General features: G+C 53.3%; 1 protein-coding gene across 4 annotated transcripts in view; it reads left to right on the top strand.

Annotated features, from left to right (window-relative positions):
- The first annotated feature begins 499 nt into the window (after positions 1 to 499).
- Positions 500 to 16,627, top strand: part of Ralgds (ral guanine nucleotide dissociation stimulator) — a 26,248-nt gene continuing 10,120 nt past the window's right edge. The window contains exons 1-4 of one of the 4 annotated variants that reach the window (XM_026778425.1): positions 500 to 699; positions 14,219 to 14,329; positions 15,668 to 15,861; positions 16,317 to 16,412. In XM_026778425.1, coding sequence (XP_026634226.1) covers positions 514 to 699; positions 14,219 to 14,329; positions 15,668 to 15,861; positions 16,317 to 16,412 — 587 coding nt within the window. In that variant the 5' untranslated portion in view covers positions 500 to 513. Of the gene's footprint in view, positions 700 to 6,597; positions 6,903 to 14,218; positions 14,330 to 15,667; positions 15,862 to 16,313; positions 16,413 to 16,627 lie in introns of those variants that run through there. The other 3 variants (XM_013346021.2, XM_005346193.2, XM_005346191.2) reach the window with 3 other exon arrangements.

The following is a 16,627-nucleotide window of genomic DNA, read 5'->3' as shown; positions in this document are numbered from 1 at the left end:
CCTGTCCCTGCTTGGTGCTGCCTCCTGTAGACTTGCAGGCACACACCTGAGTCACACTTGTCTCTGGGCTTCCTTCAGTTCCGTGTGAGTCAGGAGGGCTCCCCTGCTGTCTCCCATAAACCTGGCTTGCTTACTTGGTGACTCTGCTCCTGACAGGAGACTCCAGTATGGAGATTTCCAGGCCCCCCAAGGGAGATCAGTAGGGATGAGGTCTTGGGGAGGGGAATTGGAGGAGAGAGCTGGGTCCGCCTAAGGGATGTAAGTTAAGGCTAGAGCTGCTGGGCCAGCCCAGAACAGAGCCCTGGCCACTCATCCTTGCTTGCCCTCTGGCCTGGTACAAGTGGGAATTCCTGGCCCTGCCCGTCACAACAGCAGGTATGACAGCCATGCAGGTGACAGCAGGCCTTGGCACTCCTGGTGCTCAACTCCATTGGGTCAGGCAGGCAACAGGCACACTATTGGAAAGGAAAGCCTGCCAAAGAGCCCACTCCCCCACTGGGCTCCCATCCTACCATGGCCCGGGAAGCAGACCGGGTCCATGCCAAGCCTACTGTGCCCAGGGGGAGGAAGGGCTCAGTGTTCTTTGCCTGTGTCTCAGTGGTGACTGCCAGGCGGTGGGCTGTTGCCCGCCACATCACTCTCCGCACTCCCACTCCACCAGCACCTTGGCTGGCACCCCTGCTGGCACCTACTACTGAGGTGAGTGTTTGCTGGGAAAGGCTGTCACAGACAAGGCCAGGGCTGGGCTTGTGGGAGATGGCACCTCAGGGCTCCTTACCCTCCTTGTCAGAACTGGTTGAAGGAGTTTGGTAAGAAGCACAGGGAAGCTCTGTCTCCTGGACCCAGTGTCAACACGGAGGTTGGGGTGTTGTGCTCATGCTACCTGTGTGAGCTCTGGCAGCTCCTCTCCCCGGCCACGGCGGGCAGCATGCCTGTGACCTCTCACATGGCAGCTTGTGTTGGATGGTGCTTCTTGGATTACATGGGCTTTGTGTCTTACCATCTGCTCCTGGAACTCTGAAAACTGGCTGGTATGTTGTAGTCATTGTTATGTTAGTGTCCCCAGTTTTCTGGGAGAGAAACAGACTCAGAGAAGTGACTCAGAAGACAGAACAGGGAGTGTGGCTCAAATCTGGTTCCAAATCCTCAGGACATTGTCCACTTGGCACTTGGCTGAGTGTGTGAGAGGAGGTAGAACTGGCAGCCTGCTGCCCACCCTCCAGGGAAGGGGAGAGAATGGGTGTCTGATGTCAAGGCCTCTCTGGGTGTGATGGGCCCTTTCCTGCTATGGGGCGGACATGACTGCCTCCTGATTACCAGGCTTGGGGACTGATAGGACTGTGGGACACAGGGGGCTGTTGGTTCCTTCATCTGCCATACATGCTCGGTGACTCCCGTGACTGCCCCAACAGCTTATCCCTCGGGTCTTCCCTCCATTTCTACCTGTGTGTTCCCACTGAGTCTCCTCTGCCTACATCTCCCTCAGGTGGCACTTACAGCTTTAGTGCCGTCGATGGCTCCTCAGGTGTTAGTCTGCAGTGGGCATTTCGTCATCAGGGTGGCCTTGGTTCTTGTTCCATGAATAACACGTCTCATGGTACCAAGCAGACTGCTCTTTGCCACCTCTGAGTGTCCCCAGCTTGGAGTTGAATTGGTGGGACAGAGAGCCACCATCTTCCAGGGGCTCTATGAGACCCAGTGAGGTTGATTCAGAATCCATGTGTCCTTACACGGGCCATTTCCATTACCCCAGGTTTGGTGAATATTTTTTAACATTTGTTTAGTGTGTGTGTACACGTTTGTACAAACTTTTTTATTATTTTTAATTATATTTAAATGTGTGTATCTGCATGTGGTTATGTCCATTTGACATCAGAGGTGTTGGATCCCCTGTAGCCAGAGTTACAGCTGGTTGTGCATGCAGAGAACTGAACTCAAGTCCTCTGCCAGAGTTTAACAATTGAGCCATCTTTTCGGTCCCTCTAATTAATTAATGTGTGTGTGTGTGTGTGTGTGTGTGTGTGTGTGTGTGTGTACGATGTATGTGGGCCCACTTGCCACAGCGCATGTGTAGAGGTGAGGGAACAACTTGCTGGAGTTGCTCTCTCCTTCAGACTCTAAGTGGGTTTTCCAGGGATCACACTGAGATGGCCAGGTCTGCACTGTCTTCCAGCAAGCCCTCCACTCACTGAGTATCAGCTGGCCTTGTTCCAGTTTCCATGTGAGGTCAGAGATGTGTGGTAATGATGTCACATCCTTCCACCCAGTGCGATCTCCTGTGAGGTTAGATACTTAAGTTCCCACCTCAATGTATGGAGAGGCCACTGGAGGCTGCAGGGGACACAGGATAGCCAGGCCTGTCCCACTGTGCTAGCCGTACCCACTCTGGCTCTGGTGCATCACTTCCCGCCAAGGTGTGTGCTCACACACCCACACAGGGCCACCCCAGAACCCAGGCAGGCCAGGAATGATGATACTCTAGTCGGGAAATGACAGACAACCTGGGCCTGGCCACACCCTATCTATGTCCCTCCCTTCCAAGCACCCTAAATGCAGAACAGCAGATGGGCAGGCAGGCCTTTACCTGCCAGCCAGGGGTGAAAAGTTGTCTGTTGTTCTGAGGCAGGATCTTGCTCTGTGGCCTAGGCTGGTCCCAAATCCATAATTCTCTGACCTCGGCCTCTCCAGTGCTGGGGTGACAGGCATGTGCCTAAACAAGAGACAAAAGGATTACTACTGGTGCCCAGCCTGGCTGCTGTCCTCACTGGCTGTGGCCCAGTCCAGGTGTGAAGAAGTATTGACCCATGTCTGTGGTTGCCCTGACATTGTCTGCTGCTTAGCAATTGTGGACCTGTGCTCTAGGAGCCAGTGCGGAGGCAGCCAAGGTCCTGGAAGGCACTAGTGACGTGTTCACTATGGTGGGTAAGGACTCATGTTTGTCCTAGTTGGGGGAAGCCCAGACTCTGGGGACCATAGACAGTTGTTCAGATGGGAACTTGGAGAGGCTCGTTCATCAGGGAATCAGGGATTGTGTGAGGGCAAGGAGAAAAAAAGACAACAATTTGACCTGGACACACCTTTCTCCTCAATCAGGGATTGTGTCCAAGGGTCTGTGGCAAACTCAGAGTGTGTGTGTGCCTAGTTAAGGTCACAGGTGCTACTCAGCTTTCCCTGAGCCTCTGATCCCACACGGGGAGATCCCACGCTGGGATATCCCACGCGGGGAGATCCCACGCGGGGATGCAGCTGGTGTGAGTGGGTCACCCAGAGCTTTGGGAGAAGCTTGGAATTTAGATTTTTATGTGAAGTCACCTGACCTTTTACTGTTGACTCAAAAATTTAAAAACACTTTGCAGTCCAAACAAAATACACATGTGAGCCACACTTGGCTTGCTCCTGGTCTCCAAAGCTTTTCTCTGTGAGGAACATCCTACTGTGGAAGGTCAGCATTGTTTGAGGGGCTCGTTATGCCCCCAGCGAGGAGCAGATGCATTTCCAGGAAGACCAGGAGCAAAGTGAGGAAAGGGGAGAGATTCCACAGAACTCACTGCAGAGGGAAGCAGAGTTCTCTAATACCCCAAGTGTTAGGGTTAATGTGGGCTGCCCCAGCCTTTCTCATGAACATGTGGGCATTGGAACTCAGTTTCCCAGGAGTCCACCACCTGAGCCCAAAGCAGGGTCTCTTTCCTGTGTTATTGTAAGAATTGTGTGAGTGACTAGGCAGATGAAGAACATAGGAAGTGGCTCAAATCTAGCACAGGGTCAGTATATCCACCAGGTCTATAGCTTGTGGCCTTCCTTCAGTAGCTGCTGGGAGCCCCAGGAGCCTTAGAGGGTGATTCTCCAGCCAAACCCTATTTGTTCTTTTAAATTTTATTATGGAAAATCTCAAATAGACCCAGGGTAGAAAAAATGGCTTTAACAAGGTCAGTTCATCCACAAATCCCAGATACATGGATTCAGCCATACAACTCATATGGTAACCCCATACCATAGTGGCAGCTAAGAAACAGTGTCCATGTCCAGCCAGTGCCTTTAATCCCAGCACTTGGTGGGCAGAGGCAGGTGGATCTCTTAAGTTCCAGAGCTATGCAGTGAGACCCTATCTCTTACAACCAAATAAGAAAGAAAGGAAGGAAGGAAGGAAGGAAGGAAGGAAGGAAGGAAGGAAGAAAGGGAGGGAAGAAGCAATGTCCAGTGCCAACAATATGCAGTACTCTTCAGCTACCCGAGGCCAGCCTGCTCTGAAAATATTAAATGGACAATTCTAGAAATAAAAATTAAATCTCTTGCTGTTCTGAGTACCTTTCATCTCTACACCCCGCCCAATGAGAAATCACCGCTTTGCCCATTGTAGCCACACTAGACTGTACTTGCTGGTCAGCCACTGGGTTACTGCACCAACCATTTTGGTATCACACAGAGTTTCCTGTTGTCCTTATTTCAGGATCCTGCTGGGCATCTTAGACTGCATTGACCTCAGGTAGGAGGGGAGCCTTTGTTAACAGCTGCTTTGTTTACAAACCCACACACTGGCTGGTGTCTCTTCTTTTTTGTGTACCCACTCCATATTTGTTGGAAAAAGAAAAGCCTGTCTGCCTGTCCTGCAGGCTGTATTTCTGTAGGTTGTAGGCTGGCGGTCTGTCTAGTGTGTCCTTCTGACCTGTTGTTCCCCCAAGTGATGGTTAGGCTTAGGTGTGGGTTGTATTCTTTCATGTCATGTCACATGCCTTCCTTACCCCCTCTTTTAGGATGGGCCTGCCCTTGGTAGCGTGGGGATGATCATGAGGGAAGCTTACCAGGCCTTGGGGAGTGCTTTGCATGCTGGGAAGCATCTCGCAAGTCATAGCCAGTGCTGAGGATGACAAGGATGTGATCCCTGCAGGGTCTAGGGCATCGGGCACACCGGGCACAGTGTGCTGTCTGCCAGCTTTCTTCTCTTCACAGAGGACATGAGGACATGAAAGAGGACCAGAGGAAGAAAGGGGTTGAGCTCTTGGGCCATGGGAGCTAGGTTTTCTGTGTATCTGTATGTTTGTCTGTGTGGCTATGTCTGTGTGTCTGCCTATCCATGTGCATGTTTGTATTTCTGTATCTACATGTATGGTACCCATGAATAGGCTTTCCAAGAGGAAGGATGCAGCAGTGCAGAACAAGACAGAAAGGGAACTTGAACTTGGTAAAACAGGTGAACAGCAACCAGAAGGGCTGAGTAGATGGATGGGACCTCCACCTCTCTGCCAGTGGCCACCACATGCAATTAGTGAGACAGAAGCCAGTCCAGCTGCCATGTGAGGCTGCAGTGTGATTAACTCCCAACTCCAGCCTCCTTGGGACTACCCCTTCCCTGCAACCTCTTTGAGGCTGGAAAGGTAGTGCCTTGGATCTAAGTATCGGAGAGAAGCTGTCCTTAGAAAAAGGCGATGGTGGCGCACACCTTTAATCCCAGCACTCGGGAGGCAGAGGCAGGCGGATCTCTGTGAGTTCGAGGCCAGCCTGGTCTACAAGAGCTAGTGCCAGGACAGGCTCCAAAACCACAGAGAAACCCTGTCTCGAAAAAAACAAAAAAAAAAAAAAATAGAAAAAGGTCAGTGGTCACAGGCAACAAAGCTGACCTGGTGCTGGGTCTTTGGCCCCAGGATTGGGGCTTGGGAGAAGCCCTCAGGAGTCAGGCAGTTAGTGCCGCCCTGCAGGACAGCAGCACAGCTGGTCTTCCCTGGAGGCAAGGCAAGGCCCCTGAGGCTTCTGAGCAGCCTCCATCTCAAGCCAAACCTGCTTATCTTTTTCTTAAACCAGCTTTATCACTGGACCCTGCTCATAAAAATACTTTAGGACAGTTTGAAAATTCAGAAAAATTTAAGCCTTGGGGCTGGAGAGATGGCTCCAGAGTTAAGAGCACTTCCCGTTCTTCCAGAAGACCTGGGTTCAGTTACCAGCACCCATGTGGCTCACAGTGCCCCCTTTTGTTCCCCTCAGACACCAGGTACACCTGCAGTATACCCACATGAATGAAAAATAATCATACACATAAAGTAAGCTTTTTGAAAGTATGCAGCCTCAACCAAGTGTGATGGTGCATCCTTTAGTTCCAGCATTCAAGAGTTAGAAGCAGGTGGATCTCTGTGAGCTCCAGGACAGCCAGGGCTACACAGAGAGACCCTGTCCTGGAAAAAAAAAAAAGTATACATACAGCCTCACCCAGAGGTAGCATTTCTTTTACACAGTAGGTCCCATCTAGTTTATGCATGTCTCCTCTTCCAGTGGAACTTGGGCTGGACACTCAACCCAATATTCAGGGTTACCCTTTCCCGTACTCTGGTATATGAGCACATAATCAGTGATCTCGTGACATCCTCTTGTCACACGCTTGCAGGAAGTCATTTTCATTACCCATACTTTCCAGTTGAAGAAACTGAGGCTACAGAGCTAGGGGGTGTGGTAACTGGAATTCTTGGGAATTCCAGTTCTGACTTCAGCAAAACAGCATCAGGGGCACCACCCACACATCAGTCAGACAGCACGTGCACACGGTATCCGCAACTGATGACACGCCCCTTGGAGGCCACGCCCCTTCCGCGGACCCCGCCCCCAGCTGACATCAGCGGGCCGGGCAGCGGGCACGGAGCGCAGGCAGCGCAGAGCTGCGCTGGGCCGGCCCTGCGCCCGCGCCGCCCTGGGTCTCGCGGCCCACCGGCCGCCCGAGCCACTGCGAGCCGTCCATGGTGCAGCGCATGTGGGCCGAGGCGGCCGGGCCCGTAGGGGGCGGCGAGTCATTGTTTCCTGGCTCCCGGCGCAGCCGCAGCGTGTGGGACGCTGTGCGTCTAGAAGTGGGCGTCCCGGACAGCTGTCCGGTGGTGTTGCACAGCTTCACTCAGCTAGACCCGGATCTACCGCGCCTGGAGGTGGGTGAGCGGGGTTGGGGGGTGGGGTTCCTTCCACAGAAATCTCCCTGCTGCACCAGCTCCGGGGCAGCAAGTTGGGCATCACAGCTTCCAGCACACCCTGAGCAGTAGTTAGCGACAAGAGCTGGATTTCCGTGTCCCCTTCAGTTCATCATGCCAGTGCCTGCTTCTACCCATCCCAAGTGTGACAGCCCCAATCTCTGCAATCAGGTTCAGGCAGACCTTTAGGCCTCTCCGCACTGTCATTGTTTACATCCCTGGTGCGTGAATGCTACAACCACAAGGGCCTGGCTTCATTCCACACCCTTGTTAATGGGACTGGGGACAAGAGGAGGCCACACAATACAGTGGGATCAGCCAATGGTTGGGTTGACATAGTCCTAGACTCCCCAGAGATGAGTGAGACCTCTTGGGCTTCTGGATAGCTACCACTGAGTCAGATATAGGTCTAATGATCCCCGAACATCAAGGCTGCTCAGAGGGGGCAGTTGAAAGAAGGGGGGGTAGGGGTAGAGACTGATCCCCAACTTGTGGAACCAGGTGTCAAGGTAGTGAGAGGACAGGGCTTCACTGAGGCCTGTGATTCATTTCTGCCTGATTAAAAACTGTGCCGACATCCTGACTTTGTAAGAGTCTAGGCAGATTCAGAGAAAGGAGACCATTTGCCTTTATGTATGGCAGGAGGTGGGGGTAATAGGTGAGGGTAGGAGCTCGTTTCTAGTGTGTCCTGGGCGGGGCCTCCGCCTCCCACCTCCAGTGTGCACCTGCCATCATGCCCAGAGGTAGTGCACTCCTGAGGCAGTCCCAAATCCTGCTCTGCCTAGAGAAGGCCTGGACAAAGCATACTTCTGTGCCCAACTTGGGAACTTTTGGTTAGGGAACCCCTAGGCCTGGAAGGCCTCCCAAGCTTGGCAGGTGTCCAAGCCAGGCATCTCATTCACCCAGTGGTCTCATCCTCATGGCGGCTGGGGAGGGACTCCAGGGAACATGGTGGTGGGCGGCCTGCCACAGCCCTGCGCTCATCTGGCTTTCATTATGCCTGGCAGAGCCCCAGGCTTTGTGTGCTGGAAGGGTCTGGCCTGATCACTCATGGAGGGGGCTCAGGCTTCTCTCTGGCTCTGGCTGTCTATACCCCTGAGAATTGCTTGGAGTGGCAGGGTGGAAAGTTCTGCCCCTGCACAGGTTGTTGCTATAGGTGCCTGCTCTGCCCTCCCTCTCCAGGCCTCCATGCTGTCCTGTCACTGTTTAGACATCAGAGGGGAAGCTTCTGGCTGTGGCAGGAAAACCAGGGTCCTGGCAGAAGAGGAGGTTGCAGGCGGAAACTGAACACAATGACCATTTAGCATTTGCCTGGGGGAGGGGGCAGGGAAGTCCCTCTCTGTTTTGCCAATAATTCCCTCCCATCCCCATCCTGGAGCTGATTTCCTGATGGCAGTCCCAGGTCCAGAAATGAAGCTGACCTGCTTAAGGTCTCTGGGTTCTCTGGAAAACACCAAACTGTCTCTGCTTTTCCTCTTCTGTCATTGTTTCCCCAGCCCTGGGGTTACCAGATGTCCTCAAACATCTGGGCATCTGCCTGCCATCTCAACTCTTGAGTTAAGCCACTACTGACCTAGCTTGACCCGCCTCAGCCTGTGCTTTTTGGAGGTCATGAGGTCTATGATCCTGCGACAGGCAGGCTTCGGCGCCAGCCTGGCAGGAGTGATTTGTGGCTCTGTAGCATTTACAGGCAGCAGGCCCTAGCACCATGTTCTTCCTGACTTTGACAGACCTCCAGTTTAGATGCCAGCGCCATCTGCTAAGAGGCTGGAGGGCAGAGAGGTGAAGTCCCTGACCTAGATAAGTATGCTGTCAGGAAGGGTTGTAGACAGGACTTCAGCACAAACCGTGTTCTCTGGGATTGGGGATGGGGTGCCTACTGCCTATAAGAGCTGGAAGCGGGACAAAGCAGAAATGGCTAGTGGACAGTAGAAGGCAGCAGAAGCTGGGGCCCTGGTTGGGTGAGAGCTGGGAAAGCTTAGAGGAAGGTGAAAGTACTTTACTTTTGGAGTCCCTAAGGACAGTGGACCAGGAATTTAGAATAATAGCGGCCTAGGGCTAGGTAGAAGGGCCTGGGCTAAATAATTTACATGCATTTTGTCCTGGGGCGGTAGGGCTATTAATAGCCCATTTGACAGATGAAACAACTAATTCGATTGCACAGAGTCAATAAGCAGTGAACTGCAGAGGCAGAGGCCAGACCGTCTTCTCACTGCGGCAGCTAGCCTGTGAAGCCTGAAGGCTGTGTGGGTTGGACACAGTGAAGTGGGGGCTTCTTCTGGACGGTCTGGTCTCTTGATCACACTGTGTGCAACTCTTAACTTACCCTAGGGTTCTTTTGTTCCTTTTGCACTGGAGACCCAGAGACACAGGGAGGGGTGCGTGTGTGTATACACAAGATAATCTTTCAGAGGGACTTCCTGCCTGACTCTAAGAAGGCAGCCTCCAGGAACCTGAGGGGACTGGCCATCACTGCCGGGCCCCCAGGACCCCCGTGTCCCACTGTTGCTTTACTCAGAGACACAGTAGAGGATGAGGAGGCCCAGACCAGACTGGCACTGATCCTCTGCGCTGAGAGAGACCTGCTGGTCCGTTTCCTGGGAGTCCCAGGGCAGCTCTGGAGCAGGAGGAACCAGATTGCCAGCAGGGCAAGAATGGGGGCTGACTCTCAGTGAGGTGACCAGACAGTTTTCAGGTCTGTGGGTTGTGGAGGGGGTTCCAGAAGGCTGCACTCTGAAGGGTCTCAGTTTGCACCTGCCCTGGGGTTGAGCTTCTGTTATCCTCACAAGTGCTGTGTTATCAGGCATACACCCCAATGAAGCCACCCCCAGCACAGTGAGAGTGAGAGACTGAGATTGGTTGAGGCCCCGAGCAAACTCAGTTCTCTGGAGAAAGGACAGCCTGAGGGCTGCTCACTGAGCAGGGCACAGGGACCACAGAACTGCTGGGCCATGGGTGTTCTGTTAGCATTCTCCCCTCCCTTGAGTCTTTGCCTACAGCTGTTGTCCTACCGCCGCACCTGCAGGAGTTCTGCCCTTTTAAACCCAGAGGTGCAGAGCCTGAGCTCTGTGGTGAAGGCAGCTGTGCTCAAAGGCCAGCTTGGCTCCTCTGAGTCCCAGAGTTTCCTTCATCTGTAAGATGGGCATAATGCTAGTTACTCTTGGAGTTCTGGAATGGACCAAATGGAGACAGATGACCCGACAAGTACAGTCCACAGAGCCTGGCAGTGACCACAGCTAGCTTTTCTGACCAGGTGACAAAGCCCAAGCCTTCTGGATGTCTGGGCTCCTGGGACATGTGGCCTGGCATTTGCAGCGTGGCATCACAGGCTTTTTCCCCAGGACATGAACTTAAGCCTTTGCTCAGAGGTGCAGGTGTGAAACTTGCTGTGTACCTGAGGAAGTCATTTCTGTCCCCAGTCCTCCCTATGACCAAAGCTGGACCCTGCCCTGGTGTTGTGCTTCTTTCTGATAGAAGCAGCAGCCAGCTCTGGGTGTGTCCCTCCAGGCCAGGGATCAAATCCTTGTCCTGGCTGCTGTTTCCTGGATCTGCCTGGATCTAGGCCTCTACCTGTCCCTACCTGGCTGTTCCTCTTCTTTCGGGCAGCATACTGGAAGAGTCGCATGCACTAAGTGTAAAAGGACCTGGTAAAAGAGGTGCCAGAGTCAGCTAAACAGCATGGTCATGGTCTGTGGTGTGGGTCATCCCAGACCTGGCCAACAGTGGCCATTTTCTGATAAGAGCCAGTTGCAAATGGACAGCAGGACCAGGTAGACAAAGCTGGGTTTACTGGGCAGAAGGGATAGATCTCCCCTCCCCATCTGAGCTTAGTTTTCTTTCCTAAAATGCTAATTTGACCAATAGCTGGATTCAGGCTGACAGGGAGGGCTCCTGGCGACCGAATCTGACTCTGGGAGAGCTCTGCACAGGCTGAACGCAGGGCTTTACAGCCTGAGGTCTTGGTGCTCCCTTCCTGCCACAGCAACCAGACACCCACAGTCCCCAGCTGAGGCCACCCTCTGTGGCCTACGGGCTTGGGGATTACCTAGGGCTGCTATGAGGGTTTAGCATCTAGAGGACTCTAATACTTGATATTTTCATTATCCCTCTTCTACTGGGGCTCATGGTCTAAGAGCCCAACCAAGGCCTATTTTTGATGAGTCATGTACACTGTCTGTTTGGCCCCTCCCCTGGGCCTTGGTTTCTACCTCTGAAATGGGGAGAAGACAGCCTGAGATTGCTAACTAGCATGCGGACTGCTCTCTCCCTCTTCTGGAAGCTTCATTCAAGGTTCAGGACTCTGAGTGAGCTGCCATTTGGGTCCAGTAGTCCCAGGTGGGCCTCTGACAGGTGGATCTCACACGTCATCCGCTCTGGTGGTACACCACGTATTGTCTGCTACCCTTACTTGTCTGCGGCCCCCCATCCTGTCACCTGTTAGCTGTTGCTGCTCTCCCAGCCTATGGCTCAGCCAAACTGGGGGTTGAGACCCTTCCTGACATATGGTACATGGGTTTGGTCCTGTGGGTCCTGCATGACCAGAGCTGTAGGGGGCCTGCAAGGGCCTGCTAGAGCCCTGAGGTGAACTAGTGACTCGGTGGCCCTGGGCAGGTGTAGAAATCACCCTGAAGGTTTAGAATCCCCCTGCACCACCAAGTAGGCTGAGCCTCTGTAAGCGCAGAGAGAAACTGTGATCCTGTGCTCTGAAATCTACCATGTCTGCCAAGGCCTGAAACAGAAGCAGCCACTGTCTGACTGGACACCCCACCACCAGCACCCAGTGCTCTTCAGGGAGAGATGACGGGCCTGGAGTCCCCATGGGCCCCTTGCTGCTTACTGTTCTGAGCTTGGCCTGCAGCTCGCTCTCTCTTTTAGCTGGGCACACACATTCTGCTGGCTGCTACCCTGAGAACATTAATCGGGTGATACCACCCAGGCCATGTTTTCTCTCCCCATTCTGGGAGCTCTGGACTATGCTCAAGAGACAGTGATTGGGTGGGGGGCTGCTCACAGGATCCCCCAGGGATACTGTCACCCCCAAGTGACTGACCCAAGTGTATTACACATAGCTGCCAACTTTGTCCCAGGGCCCTGGGGGCCTTGCACATGCTGGGGGAGGATGATCCTCCTTAAGGACACAGCCAACCATGTGGCATTCCTTCCTCGGAGCTTGGAGGCTTCCTGGATGCCTGCCGCAGGCGGACAGGCAGGCAAACACTTTTGCTGTATCAGCTGTTCACTAGGCCAGCTTACCCCTCTTCTCCCTGGTCTGCCTGAGTTATCCCGCCACGTGCTACAAAGGTAGCCCAAGGTCCCTGCCCTTCCAGCCTCAGAGGAGCCTTAGGGAGGATCTTTAGACTGGGGAGAGGGGCCCTTCTCTGCTTCTTTCTAACCAGGCCGGCGGCATCTGTCTTCCCTGGGGGTCTGGCAAAGGTGCCCACATTCAGCATTGTAGGGTGGGCTGGTTTCATTTCTGCTGTGGTTGCTTTAAGGAAATGGAGCAGTTCCCATCTGTGTGACAGGGTATCGACTCCCCAGAGGAAGGCATGTAAGACTCTCGGTGCCTGTCAGCACCCCCCTCACCCAGCTGGCAGAATGTCCCCCTCAGGTGGGGGAAGGGTGCAGGGATCACATGACACTCCCACAGGGCCCAGGCCAGCTGCTGGACTGTCAGCTGGAGCCCAGGGCTGAGAAAGGACTTGCTTTTGAGCCCTGCTCGAGCATGGCCACTGTGCTACTTGCATCCAGCTTCTTCGGGTTTGCCTGGCCAGGCAGGGTACATTTCTGTCCATTGAGCACCAGTAAAAAACTTACTGTACTGGGTTCCTTGGGCTGAAGTCCAGTGTTGTGTGGTGGGAGAGGGAGTTTCATGTGTGAGACCCTGACTTCCTGCTGCTGGCCACCTGGGTGTTTAGGACACTGACACCAGATGTGGCCAGACTCCTTAGGAAAGGTAGACTCTCCCAGCCTTGACTACCAAGAACCTCTGAGGAGGCATAGTGGGTGGTGCAGGGCCATGGTCTCCTTTATGTCTTCTGAAAGACTTTCTAGATTCAGGCCAGGGGTAAGCTGATGACAGTGTCGCTGGTCTCTTAAGGCTGTGGATTAATTAATTAATTAGGATTGCTTAGGTATGTGAACCTTCTTATTGCATACTGACTTCCAGGAAATAGACCTGGCCTTGTTTCCAGAGAAGATAGACAGCCGTGAGCCTAGTGTGGTGGCCATGGCTTTACCCTTGGTTCAAAGCCTGGAGTAGGAGGTCAGAAGATCCAAAAGTTGTTTTCAGGCTTCCCAGAGCCCTGTGAGGATGGATGGCAGACACGAGAGCTCAGGTGTAGCCCATATCACACTGGCCGCCAGAAGGGTCAGCAGTAGGACTCTGGGTAGGTAAGCACTTTGGCCAGAGTCCTCTGGGCACCACAGCGATCCTTATGGTTCACATGGGGTGTGGGGGCAGTAACTCATACCTGCTAGCCCCTCTCTGAGCTCTGAGAGGTTGGTTTATTTACCCTCCATCCCAGCTATAGCCCTTCCCTGGACCACAGGAGTTGAAGAGATATTGGGGTATCGGGAAGCATGTTTACTTTCTGTTTGGGGCTCTGAGAAGCAGACACATGACCCCCTCCTTTCTCAACTAGACCTCATGATTTGGGCTTTTGTGGAACCCCAGCATTGTTGCTCTTTCCCATTCACGTGAGAAAGAACAGCCGGCCGGGAAGTCCCATGTTGCCCAAGAGGTCTCAGCAGCTTGAATGAGCAGAAGGGGAAGGAAGCAGTCAGATGCGGCCTGCGTTTGCACCTTCCTAGACCCGTGTTGCTGACTTCAGGGCTGAGCTAGGAGGAACTGCCTGATGCTGCCAAGTCAAGCAGGAACCTCAGACTAGACAGAGATGAGGGCGAAGGTGACCCCAGGCCTTGGGCTCTGGGGCTAGGTTTTACTGAGGGCCAATGGCACCTGTGACCATGTTAGGACTTTGGGATGGGGACTTTGCCATATGCAACAAGACAGTTTGACTTGGATCAGTTACTCCTGCCTCAACCTCCCCTTACCCTTCTGCAAAATGGCTGGATAACAATACCTGTCTTAGAGGGAGAATAGGGGTGTGATCCAGGACTAGGCAGGAGCAGGTACCTGAAGTGTTGGTCTTTGGTGGGAAGAGGAGTCCTGGGCTCTCCATTAGCTTCACACTGGAGGTCTCGGAGCTGCTGTCTGTGTCATCCCCCTGCATCAGACCCTGATAACCTGGTCCGGCTGCTGGCCCATGTCTTTCCAGAGCTCTACGCAGGAGATTGGGGAGGAGCTGATCAACGGGGTCATCTACTCCATCTCCCTGCGCAAGGTTCAGCTACACCAGGGAGCCACCAAAGGCCAGCGCTGGCTAGGGGTGAGTAACGAGAGGAGACCCTCCCCACCTCTCTCCTTCCCTCCCCCAACCCAAAGTCCAACCCGTGCAGAAAGGCCCTGCTGACTTACCTACCTACAAGTGAGAGACACCATTGGCGTTGTTTCGCATTTCCCATAAGGCCATGCATACTTGAATATTTTGCCTGGTTTAAATACTTGTCTCCAGATGTCAGTCCTGTACCTTCCTCCTAGTCCTATAAATCCTCACATAGTTGGACTGCCCTCTGTCCCCAGGGAATAGAAGTTCAGGCTTTGTACATTGTCTTAGCTAGGATTACTATTGCTGTGAAGAACCACCATGACCACAAACAAGCTGGGAGGAAAAGGTTTATTTGACTTATGTTTCTACATCCATATCCATTACTAAAGGAAGTCAGGGCAGCAGCTCAAACAGGGCAGGAACCTGCCATCAGGAGCTGATGCCGAGGCTATAGAGGGGCACTGCTTACTGGCTTGCTCAGCCTGCTTTCTTATAGAACCTAGGACAACCAACAGAGGGATGGCCCCACCCACAGTGGACTGGGTCCTGCCACATTAATCACCAATTAAAAAAGTGTCCTACAGGCTTGTCTATGGCACTGTCTTAGGGAGACGTCTCAATCGGGTCCCCTCCTCTAAGATGACTCTAGGCTGTGTCAAGTTGACAAAATTAGCGAGCGTGTATTCACTTCTGAAACTTGCTGTCTCCGAACACACCTCGTGGGCCCCCTGAGCTCAGCAGCTCGGCCTGACCCAGCCCCATAACACTCCAGAAGAAAAACCTGCTGCCACAGCTGTTGAGTGTCATTGCTGTTGTCCCAACAGGATTCTTCTCTGGTCACTGAGCTTCCTCAGGGAATGCTCTAGGTCCTGATAAGGCCAATCCCTGACTCTGGAGTGAGCCTGTTTTCCCACCTCTAGGATGGGCTGTTCAGTTTACACACCTCCCCCCCCCCCAGTATGTTAGATACTCTTGTCACTCACCTAAAAAACTACCCTGAAGCGCTCCACGCCTCATATTTTACTTTAAAATCTGAGACCTTGCCAGGTGGTGGTGGCACACACCTTTAATCCCAGCAGAGGCAGGCGGAGTTCTGTGAGTAAGAGGCCAGCCTGGTCTACAGAGTGAGTTCCAGGACGGCCAAAGCTGTTACTCAAAGAAACCCTGTCTTGAAAAGAAAAAAGAAAAGAAAATCCAAGACCCTTTGCCAGAGACCCTCTTTTCCCAGCTTTGGCCACATTGTACTGCGGGTGTGTAGGAGGTGATCTGAGTTCCAGCCTCCAGCTTTCCTGAGACCACAGCCCTGCCTCTGACTGTGTCCTTCCCTTGTTCACCCAGTGTGAAAATGAGTCGGCCCTGAACCTCTACGAGACCTGCAAGGTGCGCACGGTGAAGGCTGGCACTCTGGAGAAGCTGGTGGAGCACCTGGTGCCTGCCTTCCAGGGCAGTGACCTCTCCTACGTCACTGTCTTCCTGTGCACCTACAGAGCCTTCACCACCACTCAGCAGGTGTTGGACCTGCTGTTCAAGAGGTGAGTACCAGCTCCAGACCCAGGGCACCCTTCCTCTTGGCTGGGTCTTGAGAATACTTTGTGTCCCTGCGAGCCCCAGTTTGATGGTAAACATTCTCATAGACTGTTGTCAGGACTGAATTAGCTGGACCCTGGCAGTGCCACCCCAGTCTGAGCTGTCAAGGCCCGTGTGGGTCTTATATATATGGCTGTCCTTTCTCCCATGGAGAAGCCATTTCACCTGAGTCTCAGACTAAACAGTTCCCCACTTAGAAAGGAGGGGAACCTTGACCTGGATATACACAGGCCCTGTGGTAATGACTGAGAGGCCTCGGGTCTGCCGAGGTGTCCGAGTGTATAAAACATGTGCAGTCGTGTTGCCAGGCACTTCTCTGTGGCAAGAGCAGAGAGTCCCTGCCTCCCTGAGGTCCCTTCCCATCAGGGAGTTGGCCAGTAACACTAGGCATCATAAGCAGGTACGGTAGATGTGACGCCCTCACGGCCTCCTCTAGATATGGCTGCATCCTCCCGTACTCCAGTGAGGATGGTGGACCGCAGGACCAACTCAAAAAGTAAGTGGACTTTGGGTCAAGAGGGGGGAGGTTTGGGGAACAGGGTTGAGCTAACCATAGGTCCCACACTTCCGATTCGTGCTGATGGGCTGAGGTCTAAGGCTCCTCCTGCAGCAGTTCAGGGTGGAACTAAGTATTCAAGGAGTAGAGAGGAGGGTGTGTGTGTGTGTGTGTGTGTGTGTGTGTGTGTGAGAGAGAGAGAGAGAGAGAGAGAG

The sequence above is a fragment of the Microtus ochrogaster genome, chromosome 4 (assembly GCF_000317375.1).
Source record: "Microtus ochrogaster isolate Prairie Vole_2 chromosome 4, MicOch1.0, whole genome shotgun sequence".
Classification (NCBI taxonomy): Eukaryota; Metazoa; Chordata; class Mammalia; order Rodentia; family Cricetidae; genus Microtus; species Microtus ochrogaster.
The sequence above is the reverse complement of the archived record's forward strand: the minus strand, read 5'-3'. Positions and strand labels throughout refer to the sequence as shown.